The sequence below is a fragment of the Aulonocara sp. 'chitande type north' Nkhata Bay genome, linkage group LG7 (assembly GCF_057382095.1).
Source record: "Aulonocara sp. 'chitande type north' Nkhata Bay isolate Kocher_YH1m ecotype deep benthic linkage group LG7, A_spYH_male_GT1.1, whole genome shotgun sequence".
Lineage (NCBI taxonomy): Eukaryota > Metazoa > Chordata > Actinopteri > Cichliformes > Cichlidae > Aulonocara > Aulonocara sp. 'chitande type north' Nkhata Bay.
In genome coordinates, this window is record NC_141350.1 from 61,522,710 (window position 1) to 61,541,089 (window position 18,380).

The window sequence follows — 18,380 nt, forward strand, 5'->3', positions numbered from 1 at the left end:
GACATCTTCCTGTATCCCTTAAATAACAAAACAAGAAACAAGAAAAACGGGAGTCAAGAGGCGGCTTGTAGTGCATTTTGACTCCGTTCTGCTTGTTTGGTGCAGCATTTGTTACAAAGACGCAGGCATCCCCACACCCACTCACTCACCCACTTTGTTTTTGAGTTTTTTGTCTCTTCTTGCCCCACACCACTTTCTCCTCTTTTTTCCTCTCTTGCCAGTCTTGCCTTAGACATCGTCATGCTATACCATATATAACGTAATATGTGAAATAACACAGGAATAAGACAGGACAAGATATTAAGAAAAAAAATGAATATCTAAAATAGTAAATCAATAAATCATCCAGCAATTTTATTCCGCCTATCTGAAGTTGCAGGGGCAGGAGTCTAAGCAGGGAAGCCCAGACATCCCTCTCTGCAGCCACCTCCTCCAGCCTATACTGAGAAATATCGAGTCGTTCCCAGGTCAGCCAATAGATGTAATCTCTTGAGAGTGTTCTGGGTTAGGAGGGAACTGAGGAGGATTAATGGCAAGAAGGCAGCGGGTCCAGATGGCATCAGCTCGAGGGTCGTCAGGTCCTGCGCGGACCAACTGTGTGGGGTGATGGAGCACCTCTTCAACCTGAGCCTGAGGTTGGGAAGAGTCCCACAGCTCTGGAAAACCTCCTGTGTTGTACCAGTGCCAAAGACTTCACGCCCCAAGGACCTCAACAGCTACAGGCCGGTGGCTCTGACATCCCACCTGATGAAGACCCTGGAGCGGTTGGTCCTGGCTCAGCTTCGGCGCCTAATAAGCTCATCACTGGACCCACTTCAGTTTGCCTACCAGCCTGGCATTGGAGCGGATGATGCCGTCATTCACCTCCTACATCGTTCCCTCGCTCACCTGAAGACCGCTGGAAGCACTGTGAGAATCATGTTCTTTGATTTCTCCAGTGCCTTCAACACCATTCTTCCCTCGGTTCTAAAGGACAAGCTGGTGAACTCTGGAGTGGACCATCACCTCACTACCTGGATCCTGGACTACCTCACCGACCGACCACAGTATGTGAGGACTCAGGGCTGTGTGTCGGACAGGGTCGTCTGCAGTACGGGGGCCCCACAGGGAACGGTTCTGGCTCCGTTCCTCTTCACCATCTACACTGCAGACTTCTCCCACAATTCCACCCAGTGCTTCCTGCAGAAGTTCTCTGATGACTCTGCAATAGTCGGCCTCATCACTGATGGGGACGACAAGGAGTACAGAGGTCTGACCCAAGACTTTGTGGACTGGTGCCAGCTGAACTACCTCCAGATCAACGCCAGTAAAACCAAGGAACTGGTGGTAGACTTCCGCAGGCACAAGCATTCTCCACTGCAACCACTGAACATCCAAGGTATGGACATTGAGGCTGTGGACAGCTACAGGTACCTTGGTGTTCATCTGAACAATAGACTGGACTGGACTCATAACTCAGACGCCCTCTACAGGAAAGGGCAGAGCAGGCTGTACCTGCTGCGGAGACTCAGGTCGTTTGGAGTGGAGGGCCCACTCCTGAAGAAATTCTATGACTCTGTTGTGGCTTCTGCTATCTTTTATGGCGTGGTCTGCTGGGGCGGCAGCATCTCTGCTGGGGACAGGAAGAGACTGAACAGGGTGATCCGAAGGGCCAGCTCTGTTCTAGGATGCCCTCTGGACCCAGTGGAGGTGGTGAGTGACAGGAGAACGGCGGCTAAGCTGTCATCCCTGATGGACAACATCTCCCACCCCATGCAGCAGACTGTGACAGCACTGAGCAGCTCCTTCAGTGGGAGACTGCGGCACCCACGGTGTGGGACGGAGAGATTTCGCAGGTCTTTCCTCCCCACTGCTGTCAGACTCCATAATAAAGACTTTAACTGATCAAGCACACACATCCATACATATGCAATAATACTAAGTGCAATAATCCTTTCTGTCATCGTTGTATTTTTACTCAGTTGTATATAGTATTTGTATTTGTATTCTATTTTTATCTTATTGTATATTTATTTTTATTTTATTCTACTGTATATAGTATTTTATTTTATTCTATTCTGTACAGTTGTGTACTGTATTTATTCTTATTGTATTCTAATTTTTGCCTCATAACTTTTGCACTGTCCACTTCCTGCTGTGACAAAACAAATTTCCCACGTGTGGGACTAATAAAGGTTATCTTATCTTATCTTATCTTATCTTTACCCTGGACCATCTCCCGGTAAGAGAGGAAACACCTTTATCTTACACCTACACTGGCTCCTTTCATCAAGGAGCAGCAGCTCTACTCTGAACTAGGGCTGCCACAAACGATTATTTTGATAGTCGACTAGTCACCGATTATTTTTGCGATTAGTCCACTAATCAGATCATCATCCATTGGACGTAAAACGTACAGCTTATTGCACCAGCAGCATCTGCTCTTATATAACTATCATTAGCTTACAGCTTTAAGTGTTTAAGGTCTGTGCTAACTAAAAATAAAGACAAGATGATAGTTTATTAAATTTTAATTAAATTTGCAGATTGTTTCGGTGAAGTTTAATAAACTCCTTGCTATCTAAAATATAACAGGACACCGGAGTAAATTCTCGAGCATCTCACACTTCTGATAATCAGTTGTCTGTTTGACGTTTACTCAGCTGTGTAAAAACGTTAACCTCAGCCAAACAGATTTACTCAGGAACAAATAAAATACTGAAAAAAGCCAAACAATAACACTTTTAAGTTATCTAAGTGACTTATATATGTTTAACATGAGTAGCGAAAGACGGCAGTGGGTTTGAAAACGATTTGCCGTGAGTCTGGTGTTCTCACGGGCTCTAGTGAGCCTTGCCCTCGGCTAGCTATCGAGCTAGTGGGTAACAGACGTCTCCGAAAACGTTGGAGCGCTTTTGAAAATATGTGGTGTCTTGATAAACCGAGCAGATATTTGAGGTTTACACAGCTACATTCTCGCCTGAAAATATTTTAAACGTTTATTTTGTGGCCCACATAGAATAATAAGAGTAATGTTAAAACTAACTAGCTACTGCCATTGTTGGAAATTGAGCAAGGCCGCGCTATGAATTCTCGACTATTAAATTAGTCGTCGATGATTTTGATAGTCGACGTAATCGTGACTAGTCGACTAATCGTGGCAGCCCTACTCTGAACCCCACACAAATAATTGAACTATTAATCTTATTCTAACGGAAAGCCCATTTTCGTTACTCGTATCCTCAATCTTTTCCTTTCGCTTATGAAAGAACTAACAACAATACATTAGCCCAAAATTAACAGATTAATGGAGTTTCTCAACAATGATGCCACAAATGGCAGCACATGGCTGTATAACATTTAGGCACAACAATTTACCATCACTTCGCATCAATTAAAATGATAGCAATTAGGTTAAATGATTACTACGTCTTGTACTGACTAGTGACAATAGCAACGATTAGTTGCTTGGTTAACAAGTCATGCACATCCCTTATTTCACAGGAAAGAAGGATAGTGATTCTGCTCCTCTTTAACTGTAAACTACCAGGTAAAAAGTTGCTACAAATGCTAAAGCAGCTGCTACTGTTGGCAAACACACACTGTCATCCACCTAATACATGAAGACTAATTCACAGCAAAACACTCTTAAGTCTGGGCTATCATCATATACACAGAGAATAATACATGTGTTTTTCCATAGACATTTGGAATTGGGTGAACAGAAAAAAATAAAATAAAAATAAAAATAAAAAACAACCCAGAATCACTATTGGCAAGTTTAAAAAAAAAAAAAAAAAAAAAAAAAAAAAAAAAGGAATTTGTGCATCACTGAAGTTCAGTCACTGCTTATATTTTCCTAACAACCAGCTAACCATTTTGCTAACCAGAATGTGCACCAAATCAAAAACAGGTTTGTATGTCAGATGTTGGAGTTTATCCACGAGAGAAGCCCTCACTGGGAACACATGCGATTGTTGCTCAATTATTTTTGTCACAATAGAATATTTAAGAAATTTAATTAATTTAAGAAAGCATGTAAGTGCCTCCTTTCATGCGCACACACAAGTACATAAATGTGCAAATTAGATATTTCTGTTACTGCAAAAAATAAAATCTAATAGTGTGGGAAAAATTCTGGTATTTGGCAATTCTGACCAATCATTCTTGAGTTATGTTATGTTGCTTACCACATCATATCCAGTGGGTGCTCTATTTCTAGAGGCTACTACTCCGACTCCAGTGATTGGGTCCATTGGCATCTCTGGCAAAGCTTCAGAAAGGTCCCGAACCTCAGGCATCTTTATAGAGATCTGCAATAAAAATCCCCACAGATGACATTATTGGAAAACAGAAAGTAGGACAATGGGAGAACGGGAATAAACATCAGGATTGATTGGTAAGATAAGACATGTACTTTTCTCTGCTGTTCATACAGGGGAAATTTTTTTACTCTACTTACTGAGCTCCGATCTAACCGTTTTGAACTTATAGTATGGAATAATTTTTTGTACCATAAGTCACAAAGGGAAAAAATATAATCCGAGCAAATAATTTAATTTCTTGGGCATGTGAATCCTGCTTGCTTAAATCATTAGATTTGTGACTGTTTGGAGGGGAAGCCCAAAGAAAGCAAAGAAAGTGTCCTAATGTGACTGGTCACTTTCATGGACAGCTCAGGTTACTGCATTAAGTGGAGTTACATTGTTGCAGCATCCGTCCCCCAAAAAACCCCACTGTTTTAAATCATATTTGCTTGGAAAATAAAGTTTTCCAATAAAGAAAAAAAAAGGAAAAAAAAAAATCCAGATTCTTAAGTATCCATAGGATAGTGCCAAAAAATTATACGGAAAATGATAACATCAAGCGATAACAAAAGTCAATTTCAGTGAGAGATAAAAACACACATATATACAATAAGATGAGGCTAATAGAATATATTCACAGAAGTTTTTGTGATGGTGCAGTTTAACTGAACACTGCACTTTCACAAAAATCTAAACCTATGGGCTCAAAATGTGGTCATAAATATTTTGTACTTGTAAAAAAGATTTGTATGTGTAAAAAAGATTTGTGTGTGCATAAAAAAGATTTGTATGTGTAAAAAGAATTTGTGTGTGCGTAAAAAAGATTTGTGTGTGGACTTAGAAAAAAAACCCCTGCAAGTTACAAGTACGGATTTTTGACCCTATTTTTCTTCCCTTCATCTGATTGGTCAATGTCATGTCAATCACAAATGTAACAATCCAATCAGAGAACAGATGGGTTTGGCTGTCGGAGGGGCGCTTTTTTGAACTGCAGGTCCTTGAAGGGTGATACCGTTTGAAGCTGGAGGATCGCTATATAAATATCCGATAGCAGCTAGGTCCCCTAACTTTCAGTAGCTGTTGAAAGGAAAAAGTTGTGGTATATCAGTGGTTAGAAATAACATTATTACTTTAGGATTAGTTTAACACAAAGTCAGGGCTGACCCAGGACCATTGCTGTGAGTCACAGTGCGCAGCATAAAAGTCCTTTCACATCGGATGCAGGATACGCTGCTAATGCTAACTGCTAACTAAAAGCAAAGGATCCAGAATTTGTTATGCTGGCTGCTGGGCTCTGTGGGTTTTTGCAGCAGCTCTACCTGTACTAGATGCACCTGCTCCTTGTCTTTTCTATCTCTGACTTTATGTCCTCTACAAGAGTTTGTTTTTTTTGCTGGTTCTTCAAATGTTCAATAAAAACATGTATGCTAATTCATAACGAAGAAAGCTTTTGTAATGAAGACTGTCATTTCCAAAACACTGCCCGCCCCCACCCCGCGGTCCGCAGCGCTGTTGAAAAGGCTGTGGAAGTCCCTGTATTAAACACGTAGACCTGTGACATAAAAATCACCAAACTTGGACGACCACAGACTGTTTTCCTTCGTGGTGATGAAGGAAAACGCTGGGTTGGCATGTAAAAGGGCATTTATTCCCTTCAAAGACCTGCAGTTCAAAAAAAGCGCCCCTCGACAGCCAAACCCATCTGTTCTCTGATTGGATTGTTACATTTGTGATTGACATGACATTGGTCAATCAGATGAAGGGAAGAAAAATAGGGTCAAAAATCTGTACTTGTAACTTGCAGGGGTTTTTTTTCGAAGTCCACACACAAATTCTTTTTACACATACAAATCTTTTTTACGCACACACAAATCTTTTTTACAAGTACAAAATATTTATGACCACATTTTGAGCCCATATAAACCCTCGTATTACTGTAGTATTGTATCTTCTGGATGAGGTAGATGTGTGTTCATGTGTACATTTTTCTGCATCTGTGTGTGTTAGTGAATGAATAAGGCTTTAAGAGTATGTGGGGGCTCCAATGAAGAATAGTGAGCATTTGGACATTTACCCTGAGCTTTGATGCAAAATTTGGTGGGCTGAAAACAGGATATTACAATGGCGTAGATTTTAATAATGAATGCTAATAATTCACAGTGTCTAATATAACAGCCCCAGGTCAGTGACTGAGTTTTACTATCCCCTGTACATTTTTATTGGCCTGCAAAAAACAAAAACAAAACAAACAAATCCTTTATATTTTTAAATATTAACATTTTATTTCACTTCACTTTAATTTTGAAAAATAATTATTAAAAGACTGGTCTAGCACACCCCCTGCCCCTCTTTAAAGTCCCCTCTGCTTGCTGCAGGTATCACGGCGACAGAAAGTGGAATGTCAGCCGTCAACAAGCTGCGCATTTTAAACATGGTATCAAGGGAGTTTTTCCTTCCCACTGTTGCCAAAGTGCTTGCTCATAGGGGGTCATATGATTGTTGGGTTTTTCTCTGTATCTATGAAGCGCCTTGAGGCGACTTATGTTGTGATTTGGCGCTATATAAATAAAATTGAATTGAATTGAATAGAATATCAAGTTAACAGTTCAGCTGCATTTTTTAATGCAACTTCTGCAGCTTTACCAAGGAGGTTTCCTGTATAAAACAAACAATTGTGGATGGAGCAACTACAAAGTTCACTTTTCTTGATGTTGGAGTTTGTTGATTAGGTGGTTTGATGAATCCAGCCAACAAATATCTCCCCATTAACTGCAGCAGACCAATCTCCGCCTCAACCCAGTATCACAGAGAAATGTGTAATAGACACATCTCACTCCCACTTTTTCCCAGTAAAGGTTTTAATGGTGATTACAGGAATGGTTCTGCATGCTAGGAAAAAAATAAAAAACCTCTTTCTAATACACATGTACCGGTACTTAAAGACTATTTAAATGAAGTAGTTCAAGCTCTGTTGAAGGAAAAGAGACAGAGTCAGTAATTAAAAAATTCAATTCAATCAGGAGGACACATTTGCTAGCTTTTGACCTGTTGGATTCTGGTCTTGGAAGCTGTTGACGAGCTGCCCTCCATGGATCACTCTGCAGGTCATGCCCTCATATGAACCCTTGATCATAATAATAATAATAATAATAATGAATAATAATAATAATAATAATAATAATAATAATGAATAATAATAATAATAATAATAATAATAATGGATTGAATTTATATAGGGCTTTTCGAGACCCTAAAAGCGCATTACAATTCCACTATTCATTCACTCTCACATTCACACACTGGTGGAGGCAAGCTATAGTTGTAGCCACAGCTGCCTTGGGGCAGACTGACAGACTGTTGACCATGTTGGCTGGGATGCTATAGTATCAGAGGAGTTTCTCGGTCCACACTGTCAAACACAACTATGACGCGTAGCACTGCGGTCTAATCTGTGCTTGATCAATTCTGTCGGAAGCCTGCTTGCTCATCCCACAGTAGCGACCCGATAGAAGACCTTGTCGTTCAAGGTTCAGCAGCTCACTGCTGAACGACATTTCAGACACTGAGATTCACCCTATAGCTGTCAGCGATCATGGTCCTGTATCTTTAACACTAATGCACAAGAATAATACTACGCCAAGAAAAAACTGGAGATTTAATATATCACTACTTAAAGATGAACACTTTATTAAATATTTTAAAAAAGAGTGGACTTCATATTTGGACTATAATGACACTCCCGAAACATCAGCTTCTGTTCTATGGGAAGCAGGGAAAGCTGTGATGAGAGGTAAAATAATTTCTTTCTCATCACATAAAAAGAAAAAAGAAAACAAAAATATTCAGGAATTAGAAAAAAACATCAAATCACTAGAAGAAGCCTACGCGTCCCACCAAGATCAGGAAACATTGAACAAAATACGCAAAACAAAACTAGAATTAAATGAGATAATTGATTAAAAAAAACAAAATTCTTAGTACAAAGACTACGCCTACAAAATTATGAACATGGTAATAAATCCGGTCAATTTCTAGCAAACCAGCTAAAAATAAATAAAGAAAAAACAACTATATGTGCTGTTCAAGATTCATCTGGGAACACAATATATGATCCGATACAAATAAACAACATTTTCAGGGATTTCTATAAAATTTGTATTCACCACAAATACACCATCTAAAAAAGAAATTGATCAGTTTTTGGACAACATAACTCTTCCAAAATTATTGGACACTCAAGCAATGGCACTGGATTCACCACTGACACCAGGTGAACTCCAGGAAGCCCTGATAAGTATGCCCAATAATAAGGCTCCAGGTCCAGACGGCTTTCCTGCAGAATTCTACAAAGAATTCTGGTCGATTCTAGCACCAGTTTTCTACAGAACGTTGTTGGAAATTAAAGAAAAGGGCAGACTTCCATCAAATATGAATTCTGCAAACATTAATCTCCTGCTTAAACCAGGCAAAGACCCTGTATATCCCTCAAGCTATCGTCCAATATCCCTTATAAATGTAGACCTTAAAATAATCTGCAAAGCTCTCTCAAAGAGACTGGAGAAAATAACCCCCCTCTTAATTCATCCTGACCAAACTGGTTTCATAAAAGGTAGGCACTCATCAACAAATACACGTAGATTACTTAATTTGATAGACTACTCATACAGTAAAAACCTAGAAACTACAATATTCTCTTTAGACGCAGAAAAAGCATTTGACAGAGTTAACTGGAAATTTCTATTTGCAACTTTACACAAATTTGGTTTTGGATCCTCTTTCATAAACTGGTTAAAAATATTATATAATTCCCCAACAGCTTGTGTTAGAACAAATGACCAGACATCCTCCAGCTTCTGTCTCTTGAGGGGCACCAGGCAGGGATGCCCACTCTCCCCTTCACTGTTTGCAATTTTTATTGAACCCCTAGCAGCAGCAATTAGACAGAATTCAGTAATTAAGGGCATAAAATGCAAGAACGTGGAACATAAAATCAGCCTTTATGCGGATGATGTGTTACTCTTTCTCCAAAATTCACAAACCAATGTCTCTGGGGTGACTGAATTGATAAACTCTTTTGCAAGAATATCAGATTACTCAATTAACTGGTCAAAATCTACAGTTCTACCGATTAATTGCTCCCTCCATAATTCCTCTTCTACACCACTGCAATCGGGAAATATAAAATATTTAGGTATTAATGTTTCTCCCAAGCTTGCAGATCTAACTAAATTAAACCATATCCCAGTTTTAAAGAAGGTAGAAGATGATCTGGCTAGATGGAAATGTCTACCCATATCACTCATGGGAAGGGTTGCCGCTATAAAAATGATGGTCTTACCAAAAATAAATTATTTATTCTCAATGATCCCAACTAAACCGCCACAAGATTGGTTCAGATCTCTAGATTCATGTATGTCCAAATTCCTTTGGAAAAATAAACCCCCACGTATAAGCTTAAAAACACTACAAAAGACCAAGGATAAAGGAGGACTAGAACTGCCTAACTTTCAGTACTACTTCTTAGCCAACAGGCTTCAGTTTATCTCAGGATGGCTAAAACATACCCTCTTAGATGAACCTTGGCTAGATGTAGAACAAGCACTTTGCAATAATCTAGAGATCTCAGACCTACCATTTATCAGCTCAAACATCCAACATGTCGAATGCTTTAAAAGCATCAACATCAGCTCTTCTCTGACAGCATGGTGGGAGTTTCTAAAATTGACGGCGTCTTCATTAATCCCATGCAAACGTACACCTATCTGGAACAACCCTGACATATTACAAAACAATAATATGATAAACTTTTCAGATTGGAGTGGTAAAGGAATCAAATATTTAGAACATATACTAGAAGGAACAGAATTTATTTCATTTGACGGACTAGTTACACAATATGGGATCAACAAGAAAAGATTTTTAGAATATCAACAAATTAAATCCATAGTAAAAAAGAAATTTAACCTCAGTCAAGTTGAATTACAAACACCACTAAGTGCGGCACATTTTCTTACTCTTAAATCCCCCAAATTATTATCTAAAATATACAGAACACTTTCTAAATTAGATGAATCAATATCCCTTCCTATTGCAAAGTGGGAAGCAGATTTATCAGTCAGCTTAGACCAAAACTTCTGGTCTCAGATTTGCTTAAAAACCTTTAAATTAATTAAAAATCCCAGTCTGCAATTAATACAATACAAAATACTACATAGAGTGCACTATACAGGTCATCGGATGTTCAAGATGGGCTTTACATCTTCCAACAACTGCTCACACTGTCAAGGCAATACACCAGACAATTACATCCACGCTCTTTGGTTCTGTCCACCAGTGCAAAAGTTTTGGCGCGAGATATGTGAAGACTTATCAAAGTGTCTGAAATGTAACATTCCAACTTCCCCCTCAGTGTGTTTGTTGGGCAGCTTAGATAATGTCACTTCAGAAAAGAATATCGCCCATATGGTTTTCACTGCCCTATGCATAGCCAAGAAAACAGTCCTCATGAACTGGAAAAATAAAAATAATCTTAATTCTAACCAATATAGAAATTATCTATTAGATTACATTAGTCTTGATACAGCCTCTGCCACCACATCAGATCAATTGCTCTGGGCTCCTTTGATCAGCTCCATCACCTAGTGGGGGTGGGGGGGTCATAGTTTGGTCCCGCCTTCACTGTTGTGATTGGTGTGGGGGTAGGGACAGGCTTAGGGCGTCGGGGGGTTCCCCGGAGGCATCTTCCTTGGGGGGCTCAACCCGGGGTAGCGGTCATGTCCGGTTAGGGGCTCTGTTGGCTCTCAGGTGACTGTTTCCTCGCGGCTGCGTGCAGCGGGGCTAGGGGAGGGTCTGTGCTGACGGACGTGGGTTACTGACCTGGTAGCCTGGCTGCCCCTGGGTGGGTCCGGGATGGGCGTGAGGTTCTGGGGGCGCTCCGTCTCTGGGCTGGGGCCCGGGCCAGGCCTCGGGGGCTTGGGTCCTGGTTGGTGTGTTGCCGGGGTTGTGGGTGGGTGGGTGCATGGGGGCCCAGCCCTGGAGCAGGGTGCCGCCGGTGCATCGAGCCACCTGGGGAGCTCTTCAACTGGTGGGGAAGATCGTCACATCTTGCAGGAGCTTTCCTCTCCTCAGGGGCTCTCTCTGCAGGAGGGGGAGATACAGGAGAGGTGGAGGAAGATCTCAGCCTGGGTGTTTATTGTCTTATGTAGTCTGGAAGATGAGTGGATGGTGGGGTGGGTGCGGTTTTCTCTGTGGTGGGGTTGGGTGGACTGTCCCGGGCTCTGTGGGGCCGGGAGGCGCTGCTGCGCTGGGCCCCGGTCTGGATGGGCCTGGGCCCCCTTTCCCTGGCGGGTCGCGGAGTATGGGGGTGCCTACTGGGGTCAGCGGGGGAGCTGGCCCCAGGGAGGGGTCACTTGCCCCCCCCTTCCTTCCTCCCCATCTCCAGCTGCCTCCCTCTTCCCGCTCCACCACAACCACCCACACATGCAGGACCTTGGAGTAGGGGTATGTCACCAGGGGGGTGTCTGTCCCCACGTTGAAGTGAAAATAAAATAAACAATAAAAGGTGAATCAAATGGACCATTACGGCAAGGCTGGGATGGTCAATTTGGTAAAGTAAACCCGTTGGGCATCTTTCTTTGCCTTTAGACAACAATTCTGATGGCAAAAGAGCCAAACGGGACAGGCAAAAAAAAAAAAAGAAAAAAAAAGAAGACCTTGTCTGTTACTGACAGGAGTGCGATGGCCCTGTAGTTGTTACAGCTGCTGAGGTCACCCTTCTTGGGGTGGTTACTCCTCTTTTTCCCCCAGAGCTTCTAGACGAGTGTATACAGCAACTCCACTGGTGCTTCCAAATCTGCTTTGGTATATCGCCAGGTTCAGCAGCCTTCCTGTTCTTCATTAGGGTGATGGACTTCCTGATCTCTTCTCTGGTTGGTCTGCTGCAGTTAATGGGGAGATATTCGTTGGCTGGATTGATGTCTGGTGGATTTGGTGGTGCAGGTCTCTTCAGGAGATCCTCAAAGTGTTCAGACCATCTTTTCATCTGCTGCACTAGTCCTGTGATGGCCTTTCCCTCCTTGTCCTTGTTCTGGCTTGCTGTGCTTCCCACACAATTTCTTGCTTGTGTCGTAGAGCTGCTTCATGTTATCATTGTATGCTGTCTGTTCAGTGTCAGCTTCTAAGTCCATCTATGTAGTTGTTCTTATCCATCCTAATTAGGGCTGCCACGATTAGTCGACTAGTCACGATTACGTCGACTATCAAAATCATCGACGACTAATTTAATAGTTGACGCGTCGTTTGAAGCTTTGTAAGATCCTGAAAGATGCAGGAATAAGTAGTAGGATTTAAGAGTGTAATAACGGACTGAAACAGAAGATGGCAGCACTGCATGTACAAGGATGCCAGCTGCCGTTAAACCCCGAAGAAGAAGAAGCTGTGTCCCACAATTCATAGCGCAGCCCTGCTCAGTTGTCAACAATGGCGGCAGCTAATTAGTTTTAATATTACTCTTATTATTCTTTCTGGGTCACAAAATAAACGTTTAACATATTTTCAGGCAAGAATGTAGCTGTGTAAACCTCAAATATCTGCTCAGTTTGTCAAGACACCACATATTTTCAAAAGCGCTCCGACGTTTTCGGAGACGTCTGTTACCCACTAGCTCGATAGCTCACTAGAGCCCGTGAGAACACTGGACTCACGGCAAATCGTTTTCAAACCCACTGCAGTCTTTCGCTACTCAGGTTAAACATGATATATAAGTCACTTAGATAACTTAAAAATGTTATTGTTTGGCTTTTTTCAGTATTTCATTTGTTCCTGAGTAAATCAGTTTGGCTGAGGTTAAAGTTTTTACACAGCTGAGTAAACGTCAAACAGACAACTGATTATCAGAAGTGTGAGATGCTCAAGAATATACTCCGGTGTCCTGTTATATTTTAGATAGCAAGGAGTTTATTAAACTCCACCGAAACAATCTGCAAATTTCATTAAAATTTAATAAACTATCATCTTGTCTTTATTTTTAGTTAGCACATACCTTAAACACTTAAAGCTGTAAGCTAATGATAGTTATATAAGAGCATTTCTTTTTTTCAGATAAGTAGAGACTGTACTGGGGCTTAGATCATTTTAGTAATTGAGTATCTATTATTGCATCAAAAATCGAATAAGAAATACTTTTGTCTTATTAATGAGCAGTAATAAATATTCAAAAGACAAAAAACAGGTCTTTTAAAATGTTTAAATAGTTCACCTCCTCATAAGACCTTAAATATCTCCAAAATATTGTATATAACCAGATGCGTATCTTAATGATCTTAAAGTATGGTATCACTGTATTAGAGCACTAACTTACAAGAGCCAAGATATACCAAATTGAATCAAAAACTGTGACCCCAAAACTGTGCTATGAACAGAACCACAGATTTTGTAAACTGATCCATCCCCAGTAGATGTCAATAATAATAATTATAAATAGTAATTCAGTGTCTCTAAAGTTAGAAATATCCTGTCTCAGAGTGACGCTGAAAAACTAGTTCATGCATTTATTACTTCCAGGCTGGACTACTGCAATTCATTATTATCAGGACGTCCAAAAAAACTTGCTGGAAAGCCTTCAGCTAATCCAAAATGCTGCAGCAAGAGTCCTGACAGGGACTAGAAAGAGAGAGCATATTTCTCTTGTTTTGGCTTCCCTTCATTGGCTTCCTGTTAAATCCAGAATTGAATTCAAAATCCTGCTCCTCACATACAAGGTCTTAAATAATCAGGCCCCATCTTATCTTAATGACCTTGTAGTACCATATCACCCTATTAGAGCACTTCGCTCTCGCACTGCAGGCCTACTTGTTGTTCCTAGAGTATTTAAAAGTAGAATGGGAGGGAGAGCCTTCAGTTTTCAGGCCCCTCTTCTGTGGAACCAGCTTCCAGTTTGGATTCGGGAGACAGACACTATCTCAACTTTTAAGATTAGGCTTAAAACTTTCCTTTTTGCTAAAGCATATAGTTAGGGCTGGACCAGGTGACCCTGAATCCTCTCTTAGTTATGCTGCAATAGACGTAGGCTGCCGGGGATTCCCATGATGCATTGGAGTTTTTCCTTTCTTGTCACCTTTATCACGCACTATGTGTTGATAGACCTCTCTGCATTGAATCATATCTGTTATTAACCTCTGTCTCTCTTCCACAGTAGGGCTGGGCCATATTATACCGTTCACGGTAATACCGGTATAATGTTAGGCAACGATAGGAAAATGAAATATCGCGATAGAATATGAGTAAAACGCGCATGCGCAGTGCCTTTGTTTTCATACGCACATGGCCGATTGTTGAGTGAAACAGATGAACCAGAATTGGTTTGTAAAAATGGTGCAACTTCAGTGATGTGGAACTGGTTTGGTGTTTGTCCGTCAGATACAGACAAAGCACATTTTTTTGCAGAACGTGCAAGCGGCCGTCGTTATTGTCGTATTTGTCGGACTAAGATGCTCTTAAAGCTGGGAGTAATCTGGGTCCTAAACTCCGTCTTTTTCATGTCAAACAACACTGCAGCATCACTGCGAGTTAAAAACTGTCTAAATTCTTTCATCTTTAATAAAAACGATCAGCATTGCTGCTTTACCAGGTGTAACTATGAAGTTTAACTTCCAGGCATCCATGAAAACAAAATTTATTACATTTAACGGAGTTAGAAGTTAGCAGGAAGCTAGCGGAAGTTAGCTCGCTAGTTTCGCTAGTTACCTAAGCATGATATAACATGTTCTGACTGAGAGATTTCTGAAAAAAAATCAAACGTACAGCTCTGCTATCACTTCCAACATAAATGAAGACAGGAAACTAAACAGCAGTGACGTTTGTAGGGTTACTGAAGTTGGGCTAGTTGGTATATAATGATGTGCTACGTGATCGCTAGCGACACAGCTATGTTAGCATAACATAAACAGTGAAGCTGGAGGACGAACACTAACACTTTTCCACTTATAAAAGTTAAGGTAAAGGTTCCTCATGGTTAGAGACAAATGCAATCGCATGGCAGGATGCTGTAAACGGACCAAACTTCAGTCAGGAGAACAACTGAGATAATCCATCCACAATACGAGGTTAGTCATTAATATACTGCAACAACATGGGAATAGAGCAGCTGCCAGAGAATTCAACATTAATGAATCAATGGTACAGAAGTGGAGGAAGCAAGAAGAATGAGTTTAATAAAGTTTGATTTATCTGACTGCTTTGTTTCGCTTAATGTGCCTTATAATCCCGTGCACCTTATGGTCCGAAAAATACGTACTGCACACTGCAGTTTAATGTTGCAAATCACCTCTTTTTAACTTCAGTGGATATTATACATGGTTATGCTCAGGATATGTCAGCCCATTTCTACTGGAAATGCCTTTTGGTTAAACTTTCAGCAAGGAATTTGCATTTGCACTGTTACATTTTTATAAAGCTTTAATGTACATAAAAACCAGCTTCTTGTTTAAGTGAAAATAAATGGAAGGTTGTCTTTTTGTGCTAGTAATGTTGTGGAGTTGTATTTTGTCTCGCATCAATTATATCGTCAGTTATATCGTTATCGCAAATTTTCAAATATATATCGTGATAAATATTTTTGGCCATATTGCCCTGCTCTATTCCACAGCATGTCTTTTATCCTGTCTTTCTTCTCTCACCCCAACCGGTTGCAGCAGATGGCCCCGCCCCTCCCTGAGCCTGGTTCTGCCAGAGGTTTCTTCCTGTTAAAAGGGAGTTTTTCCTTCCCACTGTCGCCAAAGTGCTTGCTCATAGGGGGTCATATGATTGTTGGGTTTTTCTCTGTATCTATGAAGCGCCTTGAGGCGACTTTTGTTGTGATTTGGCGCTATATAAATAAAATTGAATTGAACTGAACTGAACTGTGTCCAACCAAACAACCCTCAGGACAATGGCTCAGAGTTTTAATGGCCCATGTACATTTTTATTGGCTTGTGAGAAAAAACTTCTATTGCCATATTTTTTAAATCTTGATGCAACTTATTTTACATAAGTCACAAAATAATCTGGGGTATAAACAAACGGCTTACGTAATAAGGACATAAATTTGCTTTTTTTGGTCTCCAGTGAGCTCCTCTGCAAAGGACTGGATTTCTCTTCTACGTCCTAACACTCAAAATTCCAGTGGTGCAATGAGATAAAAAGATGTCACTCAAAAGTTCTCCTCATACAGGACAAGTTACGCATTGATTCGTAGGTTTAACACAAATTACTAACAACAGCCATAACTAAATTATTTATTGTGCGACAATAACTCGACTTCGTTTGTCAACTCTAACTGTGAAATAATAAATAAGCGATCAAGCTAACAAGCTAGTCGGGTAACATAGTGCATCTTCCACACGCCAGCTGTAACCGACCACAGACGTCAGCTATGGTTTTACTGGCCAGCCAACGGTCTGTTATCCCTTGGATCGTTTAAGCGCTTATATCACATACCTCAGTCAATTACACCACCAAAGGCAGCTTCACGTATCACATTCTTGAGAAGACACAGGATTTGCAATAAATGATAATGTTAGCAATCTAACTGGGTTAACCACTTACCGAAACAGGCTAACAGTTGGATGTGAGAGGTTCCCGAAATTTTTCCTCAGTGTTCTGTTTGGTTAGGTCGTTTCACAGCTTTGGAAAAGCTCGCATTGTTAGAAAATTGCCTTATTCATCAAACCAGTGCTAAACACAACCTATTCTGTGCATATCTGCACAACAGTTTTCCAGCTAGCGGTTTCAGGAAGATATCATTGTTCGAAAAGCGGAAAGAACTCGTTCGGATTCGGAGGAGTCGTCGCGGTCTTCTTCTTCTTCTTAATATTTATTGGTTGGCAAGTAGCGAAATTCTTCTTCTTCTTCCCCTGTTTTTTTGGCGGTTGGCAAATAACTTCTAGGTGCAATACCGCCACCTTTTAGATTGGAGTATAGCACAGAATCTATAGTACCGCCAAATACATTTCTTTTTAAAATTCCCGTCTCCTTCAAAAATGTAAAAATATCAGCAAAAACTATATGCCCTGAGTCTCTTTGAAAGTCTCTTTGTTTCTTTTTGTAGTTTATTAGATTTTGGGAACATTTTTTAAAATCTTTTGAAAGCCTTATTCTGTTGTTTAACTGCTAATGTACATTTTTGTGTCCACCATGCAACAAATCCCAAAAGGTTGATTCTTTTCATCTGGGCATAGTGTTTTCAAATCAGAAACCTTGGAATGTTATAGGTGACCGAGTTGATCATACAGACAATTGGTACACCCTACACCCAGTAAACCATATATCAGAATCAGAATCAGAATCAGAATACTTTATTGATCCCTGGGGGAAATTATTTTTTGTTACAGTGCTCCATTTTAAACCAACATTAAGACAAGACAGACAATACGCTAACTAAGAATAGTACAATATATACATATATATACATACATACATACATAAGTCACTTATAAATAAATATTTGGAAAATATACAGACTTAGTGTAGATTCCCCTGGTATGAGATGTGGTATGAGATCCAGTCAATAGCAGTTTCTTGTTCTAACTGCTTGAGACAATCTTCTTCCTGTAACCACTTCCTGGGTCTCGTTTCAGGGGCTCATAAGTATTTTTGTCACTGAGCAGTGACAACATTTTCTCATGATAATCTTTCTGGTGCACAACCGTGCACCTACCCTTGTCTGCCAGATAATGTTATTGTCATTATAAGTGATGTGAGTGCCTTCCTCCCCTCCATGTTGATGTTGGATGCTGGGGGCTTAGCATTGCTGAAACAGGCTCAAACTTTCGTCTGTAGTCCAACTTACTTACCTGGATGATTGAGCATGTTATTATAGCTATTGTATTTTGATAACTGTTTAGGTATTCAGATAACTATTATTATTTTTTAGACACAGGAGAAGCTTCAATTAGTACACCCAGTTATGGAAAACAAAGTGGGGTAATTGCTGCAGTTTAGAACAGGTTTTTGTGTCCCAAGGAACCCAGGATGTTGTCCGGAGCATAGAGCCATAGAAGGTCTTCAGGAGTGGGCCCATCAATCCAAAAGACCTGAGCCCCTGCAGTAGGTACAGCC

The 18,380-nt window shown here is 40.5% G+C and overlaps 1 protein-coding gene across 1 annotated transcript in view; it reads right to left on the bottom strand.

Moving 5' to 3' along the window:
• The window catches only part of mvb12ba (multivesicular body subunit 12Ba), a 29,161-nt gene extending 12,024 nt beyond the window's left edge, over window positions 1–17,137 (bottom strand). The window contains exons 1-2 of the mRNA XM_086301789.1: window positions 16,869–17,137; window positions 4,170–4,292 (exon numbers count right to left, since the gene is read on the bottom strand). Coding sequence (XP_086157915.1) covers window positions 4,170–4,280 — 111 coding nt within the window. The 5' untranslated portion in view covers window positions 4,281–4,292; window positions 16,869–17,137. The remainder of the gene's footprint in view (window positions 1–4,169; window positions 4,293–16,868) is intronic.
• Between the last annotated feature and the right edge of the window lie 1,243 nt (window positions 17,138–18,380).